The sequence below is a fragment of the Microcaecilia unicolor genome, chromosome 8 (genome assembly GCF_901765095.1).
Source record: "Microcaecilia unicolor chromosome 8, aMicUni1.1, whole genome shotgun sequence".
NCBI lineage: Eukaryota > Metazoa > Chordata > Amphibia > Gymnophiona > Siphonopidae > Microcaecilia > Microcaecilia unicolor.
In genome coordinates, this window is record NC_044038.1 from 48,865,587 (window position 1) to 48,884,956 (window position 19,370).

Consider the following 19,370-nt stretch of genomic DNA (forward strand, 5'->3'; position numbering starts at 1 on the left):
AAAACTCTCTGGTTGGCAGACAGAAGGCACCCAGAAAATAAAATATGCAATGGCGAATTTTCTTTTTTTTCATGAATCCATATCTAGTATTTGCTGAGTAAATAGTTCATCTGTGGGCAAATGAGATTCTCTCTGTCTGTCTCTCTCTCCCGTTGGAGTCATTAAAAAAAATTCCACTCTGAATAAGCGAAGAAAGTCTCATATATGGCAAACATACAAAAAAAAAATATATATATATATATATATATATTTTTTTTTTTAATTGGAGCTTTTTGCAGATCTTCCTGTAATCGAGTCTCGGAAGTTGTGCTCAGGAGAGAATCAAAGAAAATTACAGTGCGCGTTTTAATACCTGTTTCAAGCAATTCGACTTTCAAGTGGAATGTGTTTTTGATATACAGGGATTTCAAACAACTGTTCTTCAAGAGCCTTCGCAAGGGCAGGCAGCTTTCAGACTGGAAGTTATGGCAGTTTGGTTATTATAAAATGACTTTGGGGCTTAATTTTTTTGGGTGTTAGAGAATAAACAGACAACCCTCACTCTCAGTCCCGCAGTGTTAACAAAGACGTTTCCTAAGCCAGCAGGTTGCATGGTAAGGGTACGGGGAAATTTATGCAATTTGAAAAAATTCAAGGTATATGTTGAGTGTATTTTCAAGAAATAGAAGCCAACAGCAAGCTAAAACTTCACAATGACCAAGAAATGCTTTTCACATTCCAGCAAAATGTTTCTACAGCTCCTAAACTCTCTGGCGCTATTCCAGGGCTGGGCCAAACTGAAGCTCAGCATTGGCAAGACCAGGGCAGGAACGCCCCCGGGTAGCGCCCTTCCAGCCAATCAGGACCAAGATGGGCAGGGTGCGTTCCTGTCCGGTACCCTATATAATGCGGGCAGCAGCAGACTCCAAGACATCGTCAGGTGCTGAAACCCAGACCAGCTGCAAAAATGATTCTGAGTGATACAGACAAGAAGAACGTGAGGGGCTTTTGGCCCAAGGTTGCCGGTCATGCGGAGGAGTTCGGGGCAGACGCTTTACACAGGTTAGTAGAGCTGTCTGCAATTAATTAAAGTGTATTGTGGAAGGGATATGCAGGGGGCAATAGAAGAAGAAAAAAAGAGTGCACTTTGATATTATAAGATAACTTTGGGGGAGGGGGGTCTTCATTTCCGCTTTATTCATTGGCTGCAAAAGCACCCGTTGGCTTAGATGGGTGCAGAATACTGAGCGGAAAGGGGCCTGACATTGAAACCGTCTGCAGTTTTAGCTTATAGTTAAGCTACAGATGCTTTAGCGCTTTGTGCTCTGCTCTTTACCTGCTAAGTACTTACCACCCTTTGGTTTTCTTTTTCTTGCTCTATGCAGGATGTTCGTCTCCCATCCTCAGACCAAAATTTACTTCACCGGCTACAACCCCTCCAAGGGTTCTTCGGACCTTCGCGTCCATGGAAAGAGGGTGTTTGAAGCCCTGAATGACGCTGCCAACCACCTTGATGACATCCAAGGCACTCTTGACAAGTTGAGCAACCGACATGCTTTTGAACTGAGGGTGGATCCGGCCAACTTTCCTGTAAGTGTCAAGCTTTGAAACTTCTAAAACGTCTCGGTAAACTGCTGTGATAGTGGGGAGGGCAAATAAATTTTTTTTCTGGTTGACTTTTGGACTCACAAGTAAGGCATTCTTCCTTAACCTAATCAGAGAGAATAAACAGAAAATATGATTAATACGGGACATACTATAACTTCTATCGAATTCTTTGGGTTTCAGGGACACAGTGACATATTTGAGTTTCTATTTTTATATTTGCTGTTGCAGTTTGAATTTTTGGAATGTTTCTTCACATGCCATAATTGATGGGTTAATGGGGAAACAGTGAATATTAGCTTTGAAACTGCCCTGTTGGTGTTATTTCAGTAACCTTCATCCCAGATCGTTTATTATCATGCACTATCTTTTATTTTTCTATGGTGATCCATGCTAATCTTGGGTTGTTGTTTTTTTCTGTCCCATTTCAGCTGCTGTCAGAAAGCATCTTAGTTGTGTTCGCCGTCAAATTTCCAATGAATTCACAGTTGGCGTGCATGCCTCCGTGGACAAGTTCTTGTGCAGCGTGGCTTCAGTACTGACCAGCAAGTACCGTTAAAGGGAGCCTTCTTGTCCTCGTCATCTGAAAAGTGAACTATCCATACCAAACTTGCATGTTGTCACAAAACAGAGATGTTCTGAAATAAAACCATCATTCAGTTGTAACCTACAATGTCTCTTGTTGTTCTGATCTCTGCATGCTACCAGCTCCACTTGCAGGTGCCCTGCAGTCAGTATAGGTATAACCAGGGCTTAATTTGTAGTCCAAAAGCAAGTAGACATGGGCAGGTGGGCCAGGGAGAGAAGCAAAAGGAGAGGGACTGGATTAGGGAGCAGAATGACAGTTGTGTGAGCCGCTGCAGGCTCATCCCTCCCCTCCACTTTTTGCAGGCTACTTGGAAGAGAGGGGTTGGAGCAGGGCAGCCCTGTTCCTCCGGAGTCTGTAGGCCATTCCCCTCCCCCATAATTAATTCCTGGGTATTACAATTTTGGAAATAGTAAAGGCAGTTTTTCTAAATGTGCCACTCACATCTTCATCTTACACTGACACAAACAAATGAGAAAAAAAACACACAGTGTTAAAAGTGAAAATAAAATTAAACAGTATGGTACAGAACTTACAAAGGATGGAAAACATTTCATGTAACAAACCAAAACAAAAATTCTTTGAAAATTGAAATTATATTCTCACATGATGTGTTTCAATGAACCCATAAAATAGTTTCCTTGGGAGGGGTAGCAACAGTTAACACAAAGTGCTAATAAAAGTTTAAAACAAATTTATGTGCACACCCAATTAAAAATGTCAGTTTATTTAAATCAGGAAGTAACTGACCAGGGATTAGACACTGTCCATTCCCTGTAATTGTATGTGTAACCTGAGCTGTACAGGATCAAACTTTCACCTGCTGTCTAGTCTCCTCACTCCCTTTACATGTGTCAAGCCCAGTGTGAAAATTACCTCTAGAGGATATGCATTAAAACATTGTATTGGCACTTTTGAAATTTGTGCCAGGCATGCTAACATTTAGCTACAGGAGACTCTCATAAAACACATAATCTGTTCTGCACATATTCTTTCCTTAAAGAATGTGTCTAATCCAATTTGAAATACACAAACCTTGTTAAAATACCACCTTCTCTAGGGAAGTGGTTCTCAGCTGTATCCCAGAGTTTGATTTTTAGTGTAGCCACAATGAATGTATTGGAAACTCACTATTTGCAAAGGAGTATTCATTGTGGTTATCCTGAAAACCAAACTGGTTTGGTGTGCCTCCCTACAGAAATGTTAAAAGCTCCACAAATCCTAGTACCCTTCCATAATCCCTTAATTTCTGTACCCCAGTTCTATTACTCCATTGGATCAAATAGCATGACATAGGGCCCCGTTTCCTCCCATTTTTAGAAGAATGTAAGTCAACTCCAGTAAAGACCACTATCAACAAAATGTAGATGCCCAAATTTAATACATAGATAAGTCTAGCATTACCATTGCTTTGACTATTGCACTAACTTTTTCCAAACACCTTATGGTAGAGTGGAGATAAAAGATAGCTAGAAGGACAAGGGGAAATGGGAAAGTGGGAAGAGGAAGAGGAGAAAGAAAAGGAGAAGCATTTGGGAGAGAGGGAATGAGGGAGAGGAGATGCTAAGAGAATGAGGAAAGAAAAAGAGAAGATCCTGGGGAAGGAAGGAAGGAAGGAAGAGGGGAGGTGCTGGGGAGAAATGGAAAGGAGAGATAGAAGACGTTGAGGGAAGATTTTGAAGGTTATTTAGCTCTTTATATAAAGAGCAGATGAAAATGTTAGTGATCTCTTTCCTCACTATCTCCCGTCTCTCCTTTCCCTCTCTCCCCAGCATCTCCCCTCTTCGTTCCCCCTTTTCCGCTTCCACTATCCCATCTCAGATTTTTGTTCCTTTAACAACACTGATAAATTCCCAGGAAAATAAAATTTAAAAACACAATGAAAGTTCTTGGTGATAGTAATCCATGAATACAGCAGCTGAATCAGCTTTGGTACAGCAGAGCAGCATAGGAAACAGGACACCTGCCCACTCAGGATAGAATGGACTAGACAAGCATTTAATTATTACTACTACTACTACTTATCATTTCTATAGCGCTACTAGACGTAGGCAGCGCTGTACGCTTGAACATGAAGAGACAGTCCCTGCTTGACAGAGCTTACAATCTAATTAGGACAGACAAACCAAGGTCTTGCATAAGGTCTTATGCAAAGAAAAGCCTCATGTCCAGAATACGAAAATTACTACTACTACTACTAATAGCATTTATATAGCACTACTAGCTGCATGCAGCGCTGAACACTTGACATAGAGAGACAGTCCCTGCTCAAAGAGCTTACAAATCTAGGTAAAACAGACAGACAAGACATTACGGGCAAGGGAATTACATGGCAAATGAGTAGCGGTTAGGAGCCAAAGGCAGTAGTGAAAAAGGTGACCTTTCAGCATAGATTAAAAACAGGTAGAGATGGAGCTAGACGTATGGGTTCGGGAAGACGGTTCCAGGCATAAGGTACCGCAAGACAAAAGGAATGAAGTCTGGAGTTAGCGGTGGAGGAGAAGGAGGACGATGAGAGATTTGTTCAGAGAGCGGAGTTCACGGGGAGGAATGTAGGGAGAGATGAGAGAGGAGAGATGAGAGAGGGGAGGTAGTAAGCCATTAACCCTGATGCGTTGGATGAAACAGTGGCCAGCATGGGTTTATGGCGCTGGAAGATGGCTCAGTGACTTTACACTTCAATCAAGTAGCAATAAAGCAGTTTAAAGCTAAGTAAAAAGAATTTTATGCATATGACTGCTATTTGCATTTAAAGAAACTTTGCATTTGATTAAAATAGCTGGCAGTGAAAGAATTTTTTTCAATGCCAGTGATGAATGGTTTAAGCCACTATGGGGAGATTCTATGGGGCCCTTTTACTAAGCCATGTAGGTGCCCACGTGCACCCAACGGGTGTCAAATTGGAGTTACCGCCTGGTTACTGCGTGGCCCTTGTGGTAATTTCAATTTTGACAAACGTCCGCTATGCATGTCCGAAAAATATTTTTATTTTCTGGAGTACGGCAGCTACATGCGTCAAGCAGCATTTGACGTGTGTAGACCATTACCGCCTGGGTTCCTGCGTGAGACCTTACCGCTAGGTCAATGGCTTACGGTAAGGTCTCAGACCCAAAAATGGGATGCACGGCAATTTTCATTTTGCCGCGCATCCATATTCGGCAAAAAAAAAAAAAATGAAAAAAGGCATTTTTTGTAGGTGCACTGAAAGATAACTCTGTGCGCACCCAAAACACACGTTTACACTACCACGGGCCATTATTCAGTGCACCTTAGTAAAAAAGACCCCTATATATGGTGCCTAAAAAATCCACGCTGAAACATAGATTTAGGCGCCGATTATAGAATACACTTAGTTGATATTTCAGCTCCTAATCTACATGATTCCATTTACACCAACAAAAATGTGGCATAAATCCTGGCGCATAGATTTAGGTGCACTGGGCCATATTCTATAAGTAGGTGCGTAAATTTCAGAGTGCCCACAAAACGCTCATTTCCCTGCCCATAATCATGCCCCTTTTTGCCTGCATGCATTAGAAATTTGTCACACATCGTTACAGAATACGCTTAGTGAGTTGTGCGCCTAAATTCTACTCAGTGCCAATTAGTGCTCATTATTGCTTGTTAAGTGCTGTTATCAGAGCTCATTGCTTATTTAGCCAATTGAGTTGTGTGCATTGTTATAGAGTCCGCACCAATTTCAGCGTGCTATATAGAATCCAGGGGTATATGGTGTTTTAAGCTTCAAAAGGGAGACAGTCTCCAGAAGCTTTTTGAGACTTTTTCCTTCCCTGCTCATTTGTATAACGTACTGTTTTTGTGTGACTTCCAGTAGCATAGCTACAGGGGGCCATGGGGGCCTGGGCCCCCTCAAACTGGCTCTGGGGCCCCCGGTTTGGCTGTTGGGGCCCCCAACCCTTGCCAGCTAAGGCGTCTGCCCCGCGCTGGTCTTACATTGCTGGCACCCTGTCCTGTTTTCAGCGCTGTGCACGCTCGTTTTAATGAAACTGAGCATATCCGTTTTATTAAAACGAGCGTGCACGGCACTGAAAGCAATACAGGGCACCAGCAATGTAAGACCAGCATGGGACAAATGCTTTCGCTGGCAAGGGTTGGGGACCCCCGCCAGCCAAGGTACCTTCCAATGGCAGCAGTGGTAGCGGGGGGGGGGGGGGAGCGGCAGTGGCGGGGATTGGGAGGCAGTACCTTCCAGCAGCGGCGGGGGGAGCAGCATCAGCGGCAGGGAGGCAGAAGTTGTGGCAGCTGGGATGCAGAAGCGGCGGGGGGCAGAGGTGGCGGCGGCAGCAGGCAGATGGGCCAAAATGTGCGCCCCCCACCTTGGGCTCCCATCCGAGGTTTGGCTACGCCCTGGTGACTTCTACTGTTTTTGGAGAACAAGATTTTTGTATGTTCGTAGGTCTTAGCTAATAGTTCTCATCTTCATTATAGTGTGTAGTTGATTCAAAACATTTTACCACAGGAGTATAATGGAAGTAAAACTTAAAAGCAACAATGTATAGAGGAGGGGGAGAGAACTTCATAGCAGCATAATCCACACTGGAAAATGCACTTACAGAATCATGAAACAAAACAGCCAAGCAATACATTTGCAGTTCTGCTAGTTAAATTTATCATTTTGAATTGTGATTTTCTTTTTTAATTGAAAGGGATGTGGATCACTATTCCTCTTATTAACCAGACATTTTTCGTAACACAACAGTAATGGGATTCCATTACAACAACAGCAGCTAGATTACAGAGAGGATCGGGTTATATCCCACCAAGCCAAGTGGCAACAGGAGGAGAGGCCTTTGCATAGGTGAGCCCAGAAAACTGGGAACCCTTACCACAGGTATTAAACAACTGAAATTAAAAATAATAATAATAATGACATATATGTAGACAAGCTGTAATGTCCTTTAATTATTTTTAATCCATTTATTAGTTGCTCCATCTTCTAAAGAGCTCAAGGTGGTATAGGAAAAGGAGCATGTATTATACAGAAAAATAATAAAGCGAACAATTCAATTAAGACACCTCAACCTAATCTACTATTAAATACAGAAAAAACAATATCTCAAAAAAAACCCCACCATCAAAATGGTAATTTACTAAAACTCCCATCATACTCAGTCACAACAGTCTGAACTTGTAATGAACCTCTCCTCTAAATTTTTCTCTGCGGTATAATTGTATGAGCTCAACTTCTCTCCATATGGTGGACTCTAGGACATATGGCTGCTACTATACTGTAGTGCTTGTGGTTAATTTTTCTTTGTCATAAGGTCTCTTTTCTTTCTTTGTGTTGGATGCATTTTCGCTTATGCTTATGGGTTTCTACATGAAGTTACTGAAACTCGAACATAAAAAAGGTAAAAGAACCCCTTGTGAAAGCAACACACAATAACAAATCTGTAAAAATCAAATAAGGACCATTATACAATGATAATACACTCAGAAATTGTACTCTTCCCCCCCCCCCCCCCCCCCAGACACACATTAGGATATACTAGGTATTTTCCCTGTCCTCAGACAGCTTAAAAGGGAGAAATCTTGCCAACAAGATGTGCTATTTTATTGTTAACTTCAGTTATTAGTATCTAGGTCTCGTTGCATACAATGAGACTCTGTGCTAAAATAGCACAAGTTAGTAGCAAATTGTATGTCTTAACTACACCCCAAAACTTGTAAAGCAGCAGCACAGCCATGGTTTACACTCTTCCTAAGGGCCCTGTTTACTAAGGTGCGTTAGTGGTTTTAGCGCGCCTATACTTAGCGCACGCGCTAACCATGTAGGCACCTATAGGGATATTGCACTCTGGTCCACAAAATTATCTACGGCAAAGTCCCAGGATACATGACAGACCTCATAGACCTACCAGCTAGAAACACAATTGGGATCATCACAAACATATCTAAACCTCCACTACCCATATTGCAAAGGACTCAAGTATAAATCAACCTATGCATCCAGCTTCTCCTTCATAAGCACACAACTATGGACGCACTGCCAAAAGCTATGAAAACAATCTATGACCATCTAAACTTCAGGAAATCACTAAAAACCAACCTGTTCAAAAGGGCATACCCTACCGACCCAACATAATGCCTATATTCTGCAACACAGCAAAACCAAAGCTCGTAAAGGATACTACATACCTTTCCTCTCTGTGATTCCCCAATATGCCTGAAACACATGAACCTTATTCAACCACAACATCACCTTGTATTGTTTCTCTACCGGACCTAGCAAATGCCTTTATGATACTATGTAAGCCACATTGAGCCTGCAAATAGGTGGGAAAATGTGGGATACAAATGTAAACAATAATAAATAAATATTGTAGGTACGTACATGATTAACGCGTGTACATGGTTAATGTGCATTAAAAACGTTAACATGCCTACAAACGCTGCTTAGTACACAGGGCTCTATGTAGCACAAGCTATATCATAATGGGCATTTTCCAGTAATCAGCAATATCTGATTTCTAACTTTGTATGGATAAGATAACACCATATCCAGAGATGACATAAAGTCCTTTCTTACTTGAGATCACTGGTTCTGATGTTTATGCTGCCAGCATTATAGGTATACATTATCTATATCTAATTTTCCTCTAAACCCACTAAATGTTGTCTTGGTCTAAATGAGACTCCTTTGGATACAGGACAAATTCTAAAATAGAAAATGTGTCTTCTCACAGTCCACCATGTTTTTTTCAGTGTTTCATATTAAAAAGGAGGGTGAAGAAAGGTAGCCTTTGACAATGGGGTCCTTTTACTAAGTGGCCGGTAAGCACTAATGCTTGCTTACCGTGCAGGAAAATGCACTACTGAGGGGTATATACAAGTGTGCCATGGTAGGGTTGGCATCTGTGTATGCTTTCCACATGCTAAAAAAATATCTTTCATTTTTAGCACTGGGGGCATGTTACATAAGTACATAAGTATTGTCATACTGGACACACCGAAGTTCCATCAAGCTCAGCATCCTGTTTCTAATAGTTGTCAATCCAGGTCACAAGTACCTGGCAAGATCCCAAAAAAGTACAATACAGTTTATGCTGCTTATCCTAGAAATAAGCAGTGGATTCTCTCCAAGTCCATTTTAATAAATGGCTTATGGACTTTTCCTTTAGGAAGCCATCCAAACCTTTTTTAAACCCCGATAAGCTAACTGCTTTTACTACATTCTCTGCAACAAATTCCAGAGTTTATTACACATTGAGTGAAGAAAAATAGTCTCTGATTCATTTTAAATTTACTACTTTGTAGCTTCATCGCATGCGGCCCCTAGTCCTAGTATTTTTGGAAAGAGTAACAAGCAATTCACATCTACCCATTCCACTCCACTCATTATTTTATGAGACCTTATCATATCATGTTTGGGGGGTGGAGAGTAAGCTGCCAGTGTTAATTGTTAGTGCAGTTATATTGCTGCGCACCTACTGATTAGCACATGGTTAGCACATGAGACCTTTCCACCTATTAAATAGTATTGGTAAGGGCTCACGCACTAATGGCCACATGCTAATTGGAAAATTAGCGTGTGGCCATTAATTTGAGGAAATGAAAAATTGGTCATGGTTTTACAGCTGCGCCAAAAGTGGCCTCAGTGCATGGGGAAACCCACGCACTAGTCATTACACAGGCTACCTTTTAGCACAGCTTAGTAAAAGAGCCTCCATGCCTGCAGTCAGTCGGGGGGGGGGGGGGGGGGGGGGGGGGGGGGTGTGTGTTGAAAAAATAAAAAGCATTTGCTCTTAGCAGAGTAATTTTATCAAAGTTTCCACTCAGGGTGTTTCTTATCTGCCCATTTTCAGGTCTTTGGGCGTACCATGAAGGCTTCATGTGCATTATCTACAGTTCTGGGGAAACTAGCCAGAAAATATCTCAAACAGCCCTTACTTGCAGGGCGTATTCACTCAGCACACAGCTTCTTCAGCTATCTTCAAAAAAAAAAAAGTGTTTTGACCACATTTCAATGTTGTAATAAATAAAATGGATGATGATCCTGGTGACTTAGAGCCTATGTATTATGCAATTTTCCAGAGATGCAAGTGAGAAAAAACCTTTACTATATAAAGGATTTTAAAAGGATCTGGAGGGAGGGGGGTGGGGGGATGAAGTGTTTCTAAGTCTATAAACAGGCATTCAAAATTTTAAAAGTTAATACAATAATACTAGGAAAAAGGTGCAAAACATTTGAAACTCCAGAGGACAATAATAATCAACACAGGAGCAGATTCACCTCATGGAAAAGTTGGACCTGTACTTGGTGAATACTGGATTTTCCTAAACATCTACTATAATTTGACTGCCAGGGCCACCAAGAACTGAATTGGGCCCGGGGCACGACTGCTGCCGCTGGGCCCGGGACAGGGCCACCACCACTGGGCCTGGGGCAGGACCACCGCCCCCCAGGATCACGGCCACCCTGCCACAATCATTGCTGCTGCCCCCCCCCCCCCCAGATCGCTGCTGCAATTGAAATACTTTGTTGGCTGGTGGGGATCCCGAGACCCCGCCAGCAAGAATCTTCCTCCTGCTCTGCTCTTCTGCCGATTGCCTGCCCTGCGGCTGCTTTTTTCTCTCAGGGCATGCTCGGTTTCAAAACCGAGCATGCGCGCACGCCGAGAGGAAAAGCAGCCGCTCAGCTGGACAGAAGAGCAGCGCTGGAGGTGCTCCTCTGGGTCCTCCCCAGCCTCCAAGAGTTTTCTCTCTCCTGCTTCTGCCGGGACGTGATCACTCGGGTCCCGTCAGGAGCAGGAGAAAGAGACCCTGGGCGCCGAGCCCCCATTGGAGGCCCGGCCCAGGGAATTTTGCCCCTCCTGCCCCCTCTCGGCAGCCCTGTTGACTGCTTCACAAATTTATGGTGGGGAAGCTAAGGGTCATAAGACAACGTGAAAGCAGTAGCAACAAGGCTTTCAAATTTTCAGTGTGGCTTTTCAAAAATAATTTTCTTTGGCAAATTATATGATGGACAACCAAATTAAAAGATGTAAAAAGTATTAATAGGACTCTGTGTCATTTGGGATGTTGGCGCCTATGTCCTGCATTAATTATGGGGGTGAGCCAAGACTTCCAGCAAAAAAAAACTAGATTTTACTTCTGAAGGGTCCTGAGGAAGGCCTTTAGAGCTGAAACACAGCCTGCGTCGAGTCGATGTGTTCTCTTTCAGATATGTATTAAAGGATTTTAGTGCATCATTGGCTTTTGTTTCTCCACTGTTTTGTGTCAACATATTAGTATGTGATCATAGTAACATAGTAGATGACGGCAGAAAAAGACCTGCACGGTCCATCCAGTCTGCCCAAGAAAAGTGTCACTTTTTTGTGTATACCTTACCTTGATTTGTACCTGTCTTTTTTTTTTTTAATCATTTATTTATAATTTTTTCATTTACAAGGACTATGCAAAAGATCACTTGCAAACAGTAAAACAGAGATGATTGTACATTAAAACAATATTAGAAGAAAACAATCTCAACAAGATAAATGGATTTTATACAATCTTTCTCTTTCTTAGACCACAAAATAAATAGGGAGAGTGAAACAAGACAAGGAGATCAATTTAAGCAACAGCAAACAAAGAAAACGTGGTATTAACCCGATTATCCCCAGTTATTATTTATCTAAATCATTATTCCACATTGATCATCTGGTTGGTTTCTTCAAGACCATAACGGTGCATAGTCCATCAATTTCATTGGAAACATACTTATTCCAATATTAGTGAAAGTAATACACCTGATTTCATTTTTTTTCCCTTTTAAAACCAGAAATTGTTTAACAATACACAATCCTTGAATCTCCAATCCAATTCCCGCTGATTAAAGTAATCCCAGTTTCACAGATTTGTACCTGTCTTTTTCAGGGCACAGACCGTACAAGTCTGCCCAGCACTATCCCCACCTCCCAACCACCAGCCCCGCCTCCCACTACCGGCTCTGTTATCCAATCTCGGCTAAGCTCCTGAGGATCCTTTCTTCTGAACAGAAGATAGAACAAAAATAGAAAATTGGCCATTTTACAGCTGCAGGAAACTGGCCTCAGCACGTGGCAAAAACCCACGCAAGGGTGCACTAAAGCCACTGTTTACTGCAGCTTAGTAAGAGAATTCCTAGTTAGGAAGATTATAGTATAAAGTGGTAGCAGAGATTATCAATTGCTCCTCTTCAGGATTGTCAACTCTTAAAAAAAATGTTTCTAACATAAATTTTTACTGAGAGCCTTACTTTTTAATTGACTACCAGCGCTGGTAGGAAAAATATTTTTTAGGGACTGCCTACTCTGTCTAGTAGATTGACCATCAGATACCGTGCAGATGTAGGGCCTGCTGTGGGGGGAGGAGTGTTCCAAACATAAATTTTCTCCTCTTCTGGGACCCTTTCCGCTTTCTTCGCTACCTTTTCAAGTTGAAGAGCACAGATCTGTGCATCATTTCCAGCTCCTGATGATATTGGAGGAAACTGGAAGAGATGGATGGTTGAGTGGCAGCTCACACTTTTTGGTGCAGGACAGGAGGGGGAGCAGCCAGAAGACTAATTTATGGGTAGCCTAACCTAAATTATGGACCTTTTGGACAGATACATTTTTTTAGGCTTCTTATGGGTAGTTGACAACTCTGTTTCTGTTATACAAAGATAAACAAATGTCTGAAGAGTAGCCTAGTGGTTAGCGGAAGGCTGGGATAACAAGGTTAAAATCCCACTTCCCGCATTAATGCTCCTTGCGATTTTGGACAGGTCACTTTGCCTCAATTGATGCAGGTACAAATTAGACTGAAAGCTTCCATGCTTCGTTGAGGGTTCAATGGCATCTGCAAGACTCTTGCGGCTCACAATGTGAGATTTATTTATACATTCTTGTATCCCACTATTTTCCAAAAGCAAATTTTGGTTCAAAGTGGCTTGCAGTTTTACAGTTACAGTTTTACAGTTAAGTGATGTTACAGTTAGAGGTTTTTTAGATCATTTGCAGTCTATGTTGTATTTTTTGAAAAGGTGTGTTTTCAGTTCTTTTCTGAACTGTAGATAATTGATGATGCTTCTTATGGCCTTGGGTATTGAGGTCCACTATTTGGAGTGTAGGTAGCTAATTCGGCCATGTAGATTGTTTTGTAGATTGTGTTTCTGCAATTTGGTAGGTGGATAAGCAGGTATCCTCTGGTTTCTGGGCTTGCATTTCTTGGGGATAATTCAATCAGGTCTAACATATATTCTGGGGACATTCCAAATAATATTTTGTAGATGAGGGTACTTATTTTGAAAACTAGTCTTGCCTTGATAGGTAGTCAGTGTAATATTTCAAGAAGTGGGGTTGTTCTCTCGTATTTCGATTTTTTAAATATCAGCTTTGCAGCAGTTTTGGATGGTTTGCAGTGATTTTAGTGTACTTTCTTTGCATCCTGCATACGCTGCATTACAATAGTCTAGTTTTGATAATATCTTTTGTACTATTAGCCAGAATGATTGTCTTGGAAAATAGTCTCTGATACTTCTCAGTTTCCATAGTGTTTTGAAGCAATTTGATGTAACTGCTAATACCTAACTGTCCATAGTTAGATGTTTATCGAGAATGATTCCCAGTATTTTTAGTTGTGTTTTGATTTGGTAGGTTTGGTTGTTGATTGTAAATCTTTGGTATAATGTGAGGTTGTCTGGACTGGATAAAACCAGGAATTTAGTTTTGTCTCTGTTTAGTTTGAGTTTGAAGGCTGTGGCCCAATTTGCCATAAGGTCCAAGTCTTTTTTGACCTTGTCTAGTATTTCGTGATATTGTTGTTAAAAAGTATGTAGATGATGACATCGTCTGCATATATGAATGGGTTGAAATCCATTTGTTCCAGTTTTTTGCCGAGTGGGGCCATTTATACCTCAATATCCAGCACCCCTGTGGATTTTTCATGCACAGTAAAGTGCACCTGTTGCCCAGAAGCAAGTAGGAGCTTCGTTTCCAGAGGCGACAGCTGACCCATAAGATAGCTTCACTACCTCTTCCTTAAAAGAAAGTCCTGGAGAGGATGCCATTTGACCCTGAGGGACCAAGGGGGGTCGGCAGCATGGGATAACCTGCCCCGCTGCTATGCTGGGGGATCTAGTGGTGTTGGTCCTGGAGGATCTATGCTCCTTGTCTGTGCATGTGAAACAAATGACCTACTGTGAGTCTAATGCCTATATGGACTATTGAGTCTTCCATGAAACCTTTTAATGGCCTATTGACACTGTATGTTTTTGGGGGGTATGAATGCTGTGAGTGAATGGGGGTGGTTGCAGGGGTTTTGACTGAGTGCACGTGACAACGGATGGCTGTGATTATGGCATGAGTAGAGGAAGAGATTTGGAGGGAGAGGAAGGAGGGAGGGATGGATTGGGGGGGAGAGAAGTGGGGTTGGGGGGTTATAAGGGAGAAGATTTGTAGTAATTGGGATTTTTTTATTGATGGATGGTGGTTTGAAGTGATACCATTTCCCGGGCTAGGGGCTGGGCTCCCTGGAGGTCACTGCTTATAGGTTTCTGTATCTATAGTCCACATATACTGTATAGATGATGACTATGTCTTGGAATGTTTTGGAAATTAATTCCCCCATAAAGAGGACAAAGAGTTTGCAGGCATTAAGAAGGCATTAGGCGGATATAGCCTGCATACAGAAAACAAAGCTATATGCATGGAGCATCAAAAACTGCAACAGTTCTGGGTTGGAGTGGCGTAGCTACAGAGGGCCTTGGGGGCTCAGGCCCCCCCATTCCTGTCTCAGGCACCCCCAACAATGGTGGCCAGAGGTGCCTGCATGTCCATGAACCCCTGCCCCGACTGTTACAGATGCTCTTGATGCAGGCGTCTCCCCTTTCCCTCCCCAAGGTCCTTCCACCTCGCCTCTATAGTGGTATCACATGATTAAAGCAGGGCAGGGCTTTCTCAGAGCCTCGGCCTTCCCTGGAGCATACCCCACCCTCTTCTGATGTAACTTTGCTTCCATCCACCCTCATAGAAACAGGACGTTACATCAGAGGAAAATGGGGCTGTGTTCTAAGGAAAGTTGAGGCTCCAAGACAGCCCTGCTTCAATCACTGTGGTACTGCTACGGAGGCAAGTAGAAAGACTGCGGGGAGGGAGAGAGAAAAGGGTGCTGGATCCAGTAAATGAGAGAAGTGTTACTCTGCTGGGTTGGGCTGGGGAGGTGGAAGGGAACATAAGAACATAACATGAGAACATAAGAGTAGCCATACTGGGTCAGACCAATGGTCCACCTAGCCCCAGTATCCTGTTTTCAAACAGTGGCCAAGTCAGTTCACAAGTCCTTGGCAGAAACCCAATTGTGGCAACACTCCATACTACAAATCCCAGAGCAAGCAGTTGATTCCCATGTCTATCTCAATAGCAGAATATGGACATTTCTTCCAGGAATTTGTCCAAACCTTTTTTAAACCCAGATACGCTAACTGCTGTTACCACATCCTCCAGCAAAGAGTTCCAGAGCTTAACGTGAGTGAAAAAATATTTGTTCTATTTATTTTAAAAGTATTTCCATGTAACTTCTTCGAGTGTCCCCTAGTCTTTGTACTTTTGGACCGAGTTTAAAATCGATTCACTTCTACTCGTTCTACACCACTTGTAGCCCTCAATCATATCTCCCCTCATCCCTTTTTCAAGCTGAAGACCCCTAACCTCTTTAGCTTTCCTCCTACGATAGGAGCTCCATCCCTTTATCATTTTGGTCGCTCTTCTTTGAACTTTTTCTAATTCTGCTATATCTTTTTTGAGATATGGTGACCAGAACTAAACACAATACTCAAGGTTCGGATGCACCATGGAGCGATACAAAGGTATTATAGTATTTTCAGTTTTATTCACCATCCCTTTCCTAATAATTCCTAGCATCCTGTTTGCTTTTTTGGCAGCTGCCACACACTGAGCAGAAGATTTCAGCGTATTATCTACAACAACACCCAGATCTTTTTCTTGAGCGCTTACCCCCAACGTGCACCTTAGCATCAGGTAACTATGATTTGGATTATTCTTTCAAATGTGCATCACCTTGCATTTGTCCACATTAAATTTGATCTGCCATTTGGATGCCTAGTCTTCCAATTTCCTAAGGTTTTCCTGCAATATTTCACAGTCCGCACGTGTTTTAACAACCTTGAATAGTTTTGTATCATCTGGAAATTTGATCCCCTCACTCATTGTTCTGATTTCCATTTCATTTATAAATATGTTAAATAGTACTGGTCCCAGTACAGATCCCTGTGGCACTCCACCCTCCTCCACTGAGCGAAATGACCATTTAACCCTATACTCTGTTTCTGTCCAATAACCAATTCCTAATCCACACCAAAACCTTGCCTCCTATCTCATGACTCTTTAATTTTCTCAGGAGTCTCTCATGAGGAACTTTATCAAAAGCTTTCTGAAAATCTAGATACACTGACTCACCTCTATCCACATGTTTTTCATGCCTTCAAAGAAATGAAGCAAATTGTTGAGGCAAGACTTCGCTCTGCTGAACCCATGCTGACTCTGTCCCATTAGACCATGTTTGTCTACGTGTTCTGTAATTTTATTCTTTTTATAGTTTCCACTATTTTGCCCAGCACCGACAGCAGGCTTACCAGTCTATAATTTCCTAGATCACCCCTAGAACCCTTTTAAAAAATTGGCGTCACATTGGTCACCCTCCAATCGTCAGGTACTATGGACGATTTTAATGACAGGTTACATATTACTAACAGTAGATCAGAAATTTCATACTTGAGTTCTTTGAGTACCCTTGGATGTATGCCACCCGGTCCAGGTGATTTACTACTCTTTATTATGTCAATTTGGCTCAGTATATCTTCCAGGTTCATTGAGATTTCTTTCAGTTCCTCCACATCATCACCCATGAAACCATTTCCAGTACAGGCAGATCTCTTACATCTTCTTCCATAAAGATAGAAGCTAAGAATTAATTCAGTTTCTCCACTATGGCCTTGTCCTCCCTGAGCGCACCTTTTGCTCCTTCGTGATCTAACGGTCCCATTAATTCTCTCACAGTCTTTCTCCTTCTGATGTACCTGAAAAAGTTGTTACTGTGAGTTTTAGCCTCTGCGGCAAGTTTCTCTTCATATCCTCTTTAGCCTTCTTAGGCTTATGTTGCTTCTTATTTTCTTCATTTGGTCCTTTTTCCATTCTTTGAAGGACAATCTTTTGGCTGTAATGGAGTGGCCTAGTGGTTAGTGCAGTGGACTTTGATCCTGGGGAGCTGAGTTCAATTCCCACTGCAGCTCCCTGTGACTCTGGGCAAGTCACTTAACCCTCCATTGCCCCTGGTACAAATAAGTACCTGAATATACTATGTAAACCACTTTGAATGTAGTTGCAAAAAACACAGAAAGGCAGTATATCAAGTCCCATTTCCCTTTCCTCTTTTACTTCACCTTTTAATCATGCTGGCTGACATTTTCTGTTCTTTCCACCTTTGCAAATACATAGAATGCATCTGGGCTGGGCTTCCAAGATAGTATTTTTGAATAACATCCACCTGATTTAGTGTCCTATCTTTGCAGCCAATCCTTTTAGTTTCTTTTAACCATTTTCCTCATTTTATTATAGTCGCCCTTTCAAAAATTAAATGCAGCTGCAGTAGATTTTACTTTGGGGCTCATCCAAGATAGTAGCTCAAACTTGTTATGATCGCTGTTTTCCAGGGGACCCAACACCGCCACCTCTCTCACTATGCCCTGCACACCACCAAGGACCAGATCCAAAATGGCTCCTCCTCTTGTCAGTTCCTGAACCAGCTGCTCCAAGAAGCTGTCATTTATTACATTTAGAAATGTTATCTCCCTGGCACTCCCTGATGTAACATTTATCCAGTCAATATCGGGTAATTGAAATCACCCATTATAGCATTGCCCAATTTGCCAGCTTTCCTAATCTCTGTAAACATTTCTTCACCTTCTGTTCGCTCTGTCCCAGTGGATGGTAGTACAGCCCTACAAGAATACTCCTTCCCTTCACAAATGGAATTTCTATCCATAATGATTCCACGCTGCTATCTGTGTCATGTAGAATGTTTATTTTATTTGACTTAATTCCCTCTTTAACATATAGCACAACCCCCTCCAATCTGATCCTCTGTACCATTGTGATACAATTTGTACCCTGTTAACACAGTGTCCCATTGATTATCCTCTTTCCACCAAGTCTCTATATCTACCTCATCATTTAGTGCTATATATTCTAACTCTCCCATCTTATTTTTTAGGCTTCTAGCATTTGTATATGGGCACTTGAAATTGTGTTTTTCCCTTTGATTTACAAACTGCTTAGAATGTTCAAGGGGATAATGTGCATCCTTTATCCTGCTCTCTCCATTAAGCACACCTGGCTTACTTTCAGCATTGTTGAAACCTCTCTACTAGGATTCCTTAAGCGTCCTGTTCCAGGATACTCCACACTGAACCATGCGCTCCTGGGTGTGACTGTCGGCTTTCCCCCACATTCTAGTTTGAAAGCTGCTCTATCTCCTTTTTCAAAGAGAGGGAGAGAAGTGTAGTGGACCTCAAGGAGGTAGATTGAGAACAGGAGAGCGTATAAGCCTATCTAGCCCATTATATGGGCTGAAGCCACCTGAAAACAATAGAAATAATGGACTGCCTATGCGTGGTCCATCTGTAAAAAAGTCTAAAGCTGTTCCAGTTGGGATGGGCAGTGCCTTAAAAGGTGGAGGACAAAAGATTTTTTTTAATGTATTTGACAGCTTTTTAATTTATTTGAAAGCTTTTCATATGTAGATATAAGTATCATTAAATAAAAATTGAATATCAACAGCTTAAAAATTATTGTATACAAGACAGATGGTTTTTGATGGGTCCTTATTGGAATAAGCCACGCTTACTCACAGTTAACTGCAGATCAGAGGTTGTGCCCCACTGGCAACGAGTCTCCCTGGTACTGAGATTAGCAATAGGTCAGAGCTAGCAGAATAGAGTACAATGCCCTCTTTCAGCCACATTCAAGGTAAGAACTAAGTTCTGTAACATGGCTAACACGTGAAAGGGATCTAAAACTGGCTTACAAAAATGCCACTACCTCATGGACTACCGGAAACAAAACAGGGCACACTCTGACCCAGTAAGCAGGGAAAAGCACCATGGGAGTAGAGCCTACCAACTACCAACATTGTGAGCATTTGCCCACAAGCTAGTGGA

At 42.1% G+C, this 19,370-nt stretch overlaps 1 protein-coding gene across 1 annotated transcript; it reads left to right on the forward strand.

Moving 5' to 3' along the window:
- The first annotated feature begins 898 nt into the window (after nt 1–898).
- On the forward strand, nt 899–2,254 carry LOC115476505 (hemoglobin subunit alpha-like). The gene is given in 4 exon segments (XM_030212907.1): nt 899–1,041; nt 1,365–1,569; nt 2,016–2,058; nt 2,061–2,254. Coding segments are annotated over 4 exon segments (426 nt in total). The 5' UTR covers nt 899–946; the 3' UTR covers nt 2,144–2,254.
- Nucleotides 2,255–19,370: the final 17,116 nt, after the last annotated feature.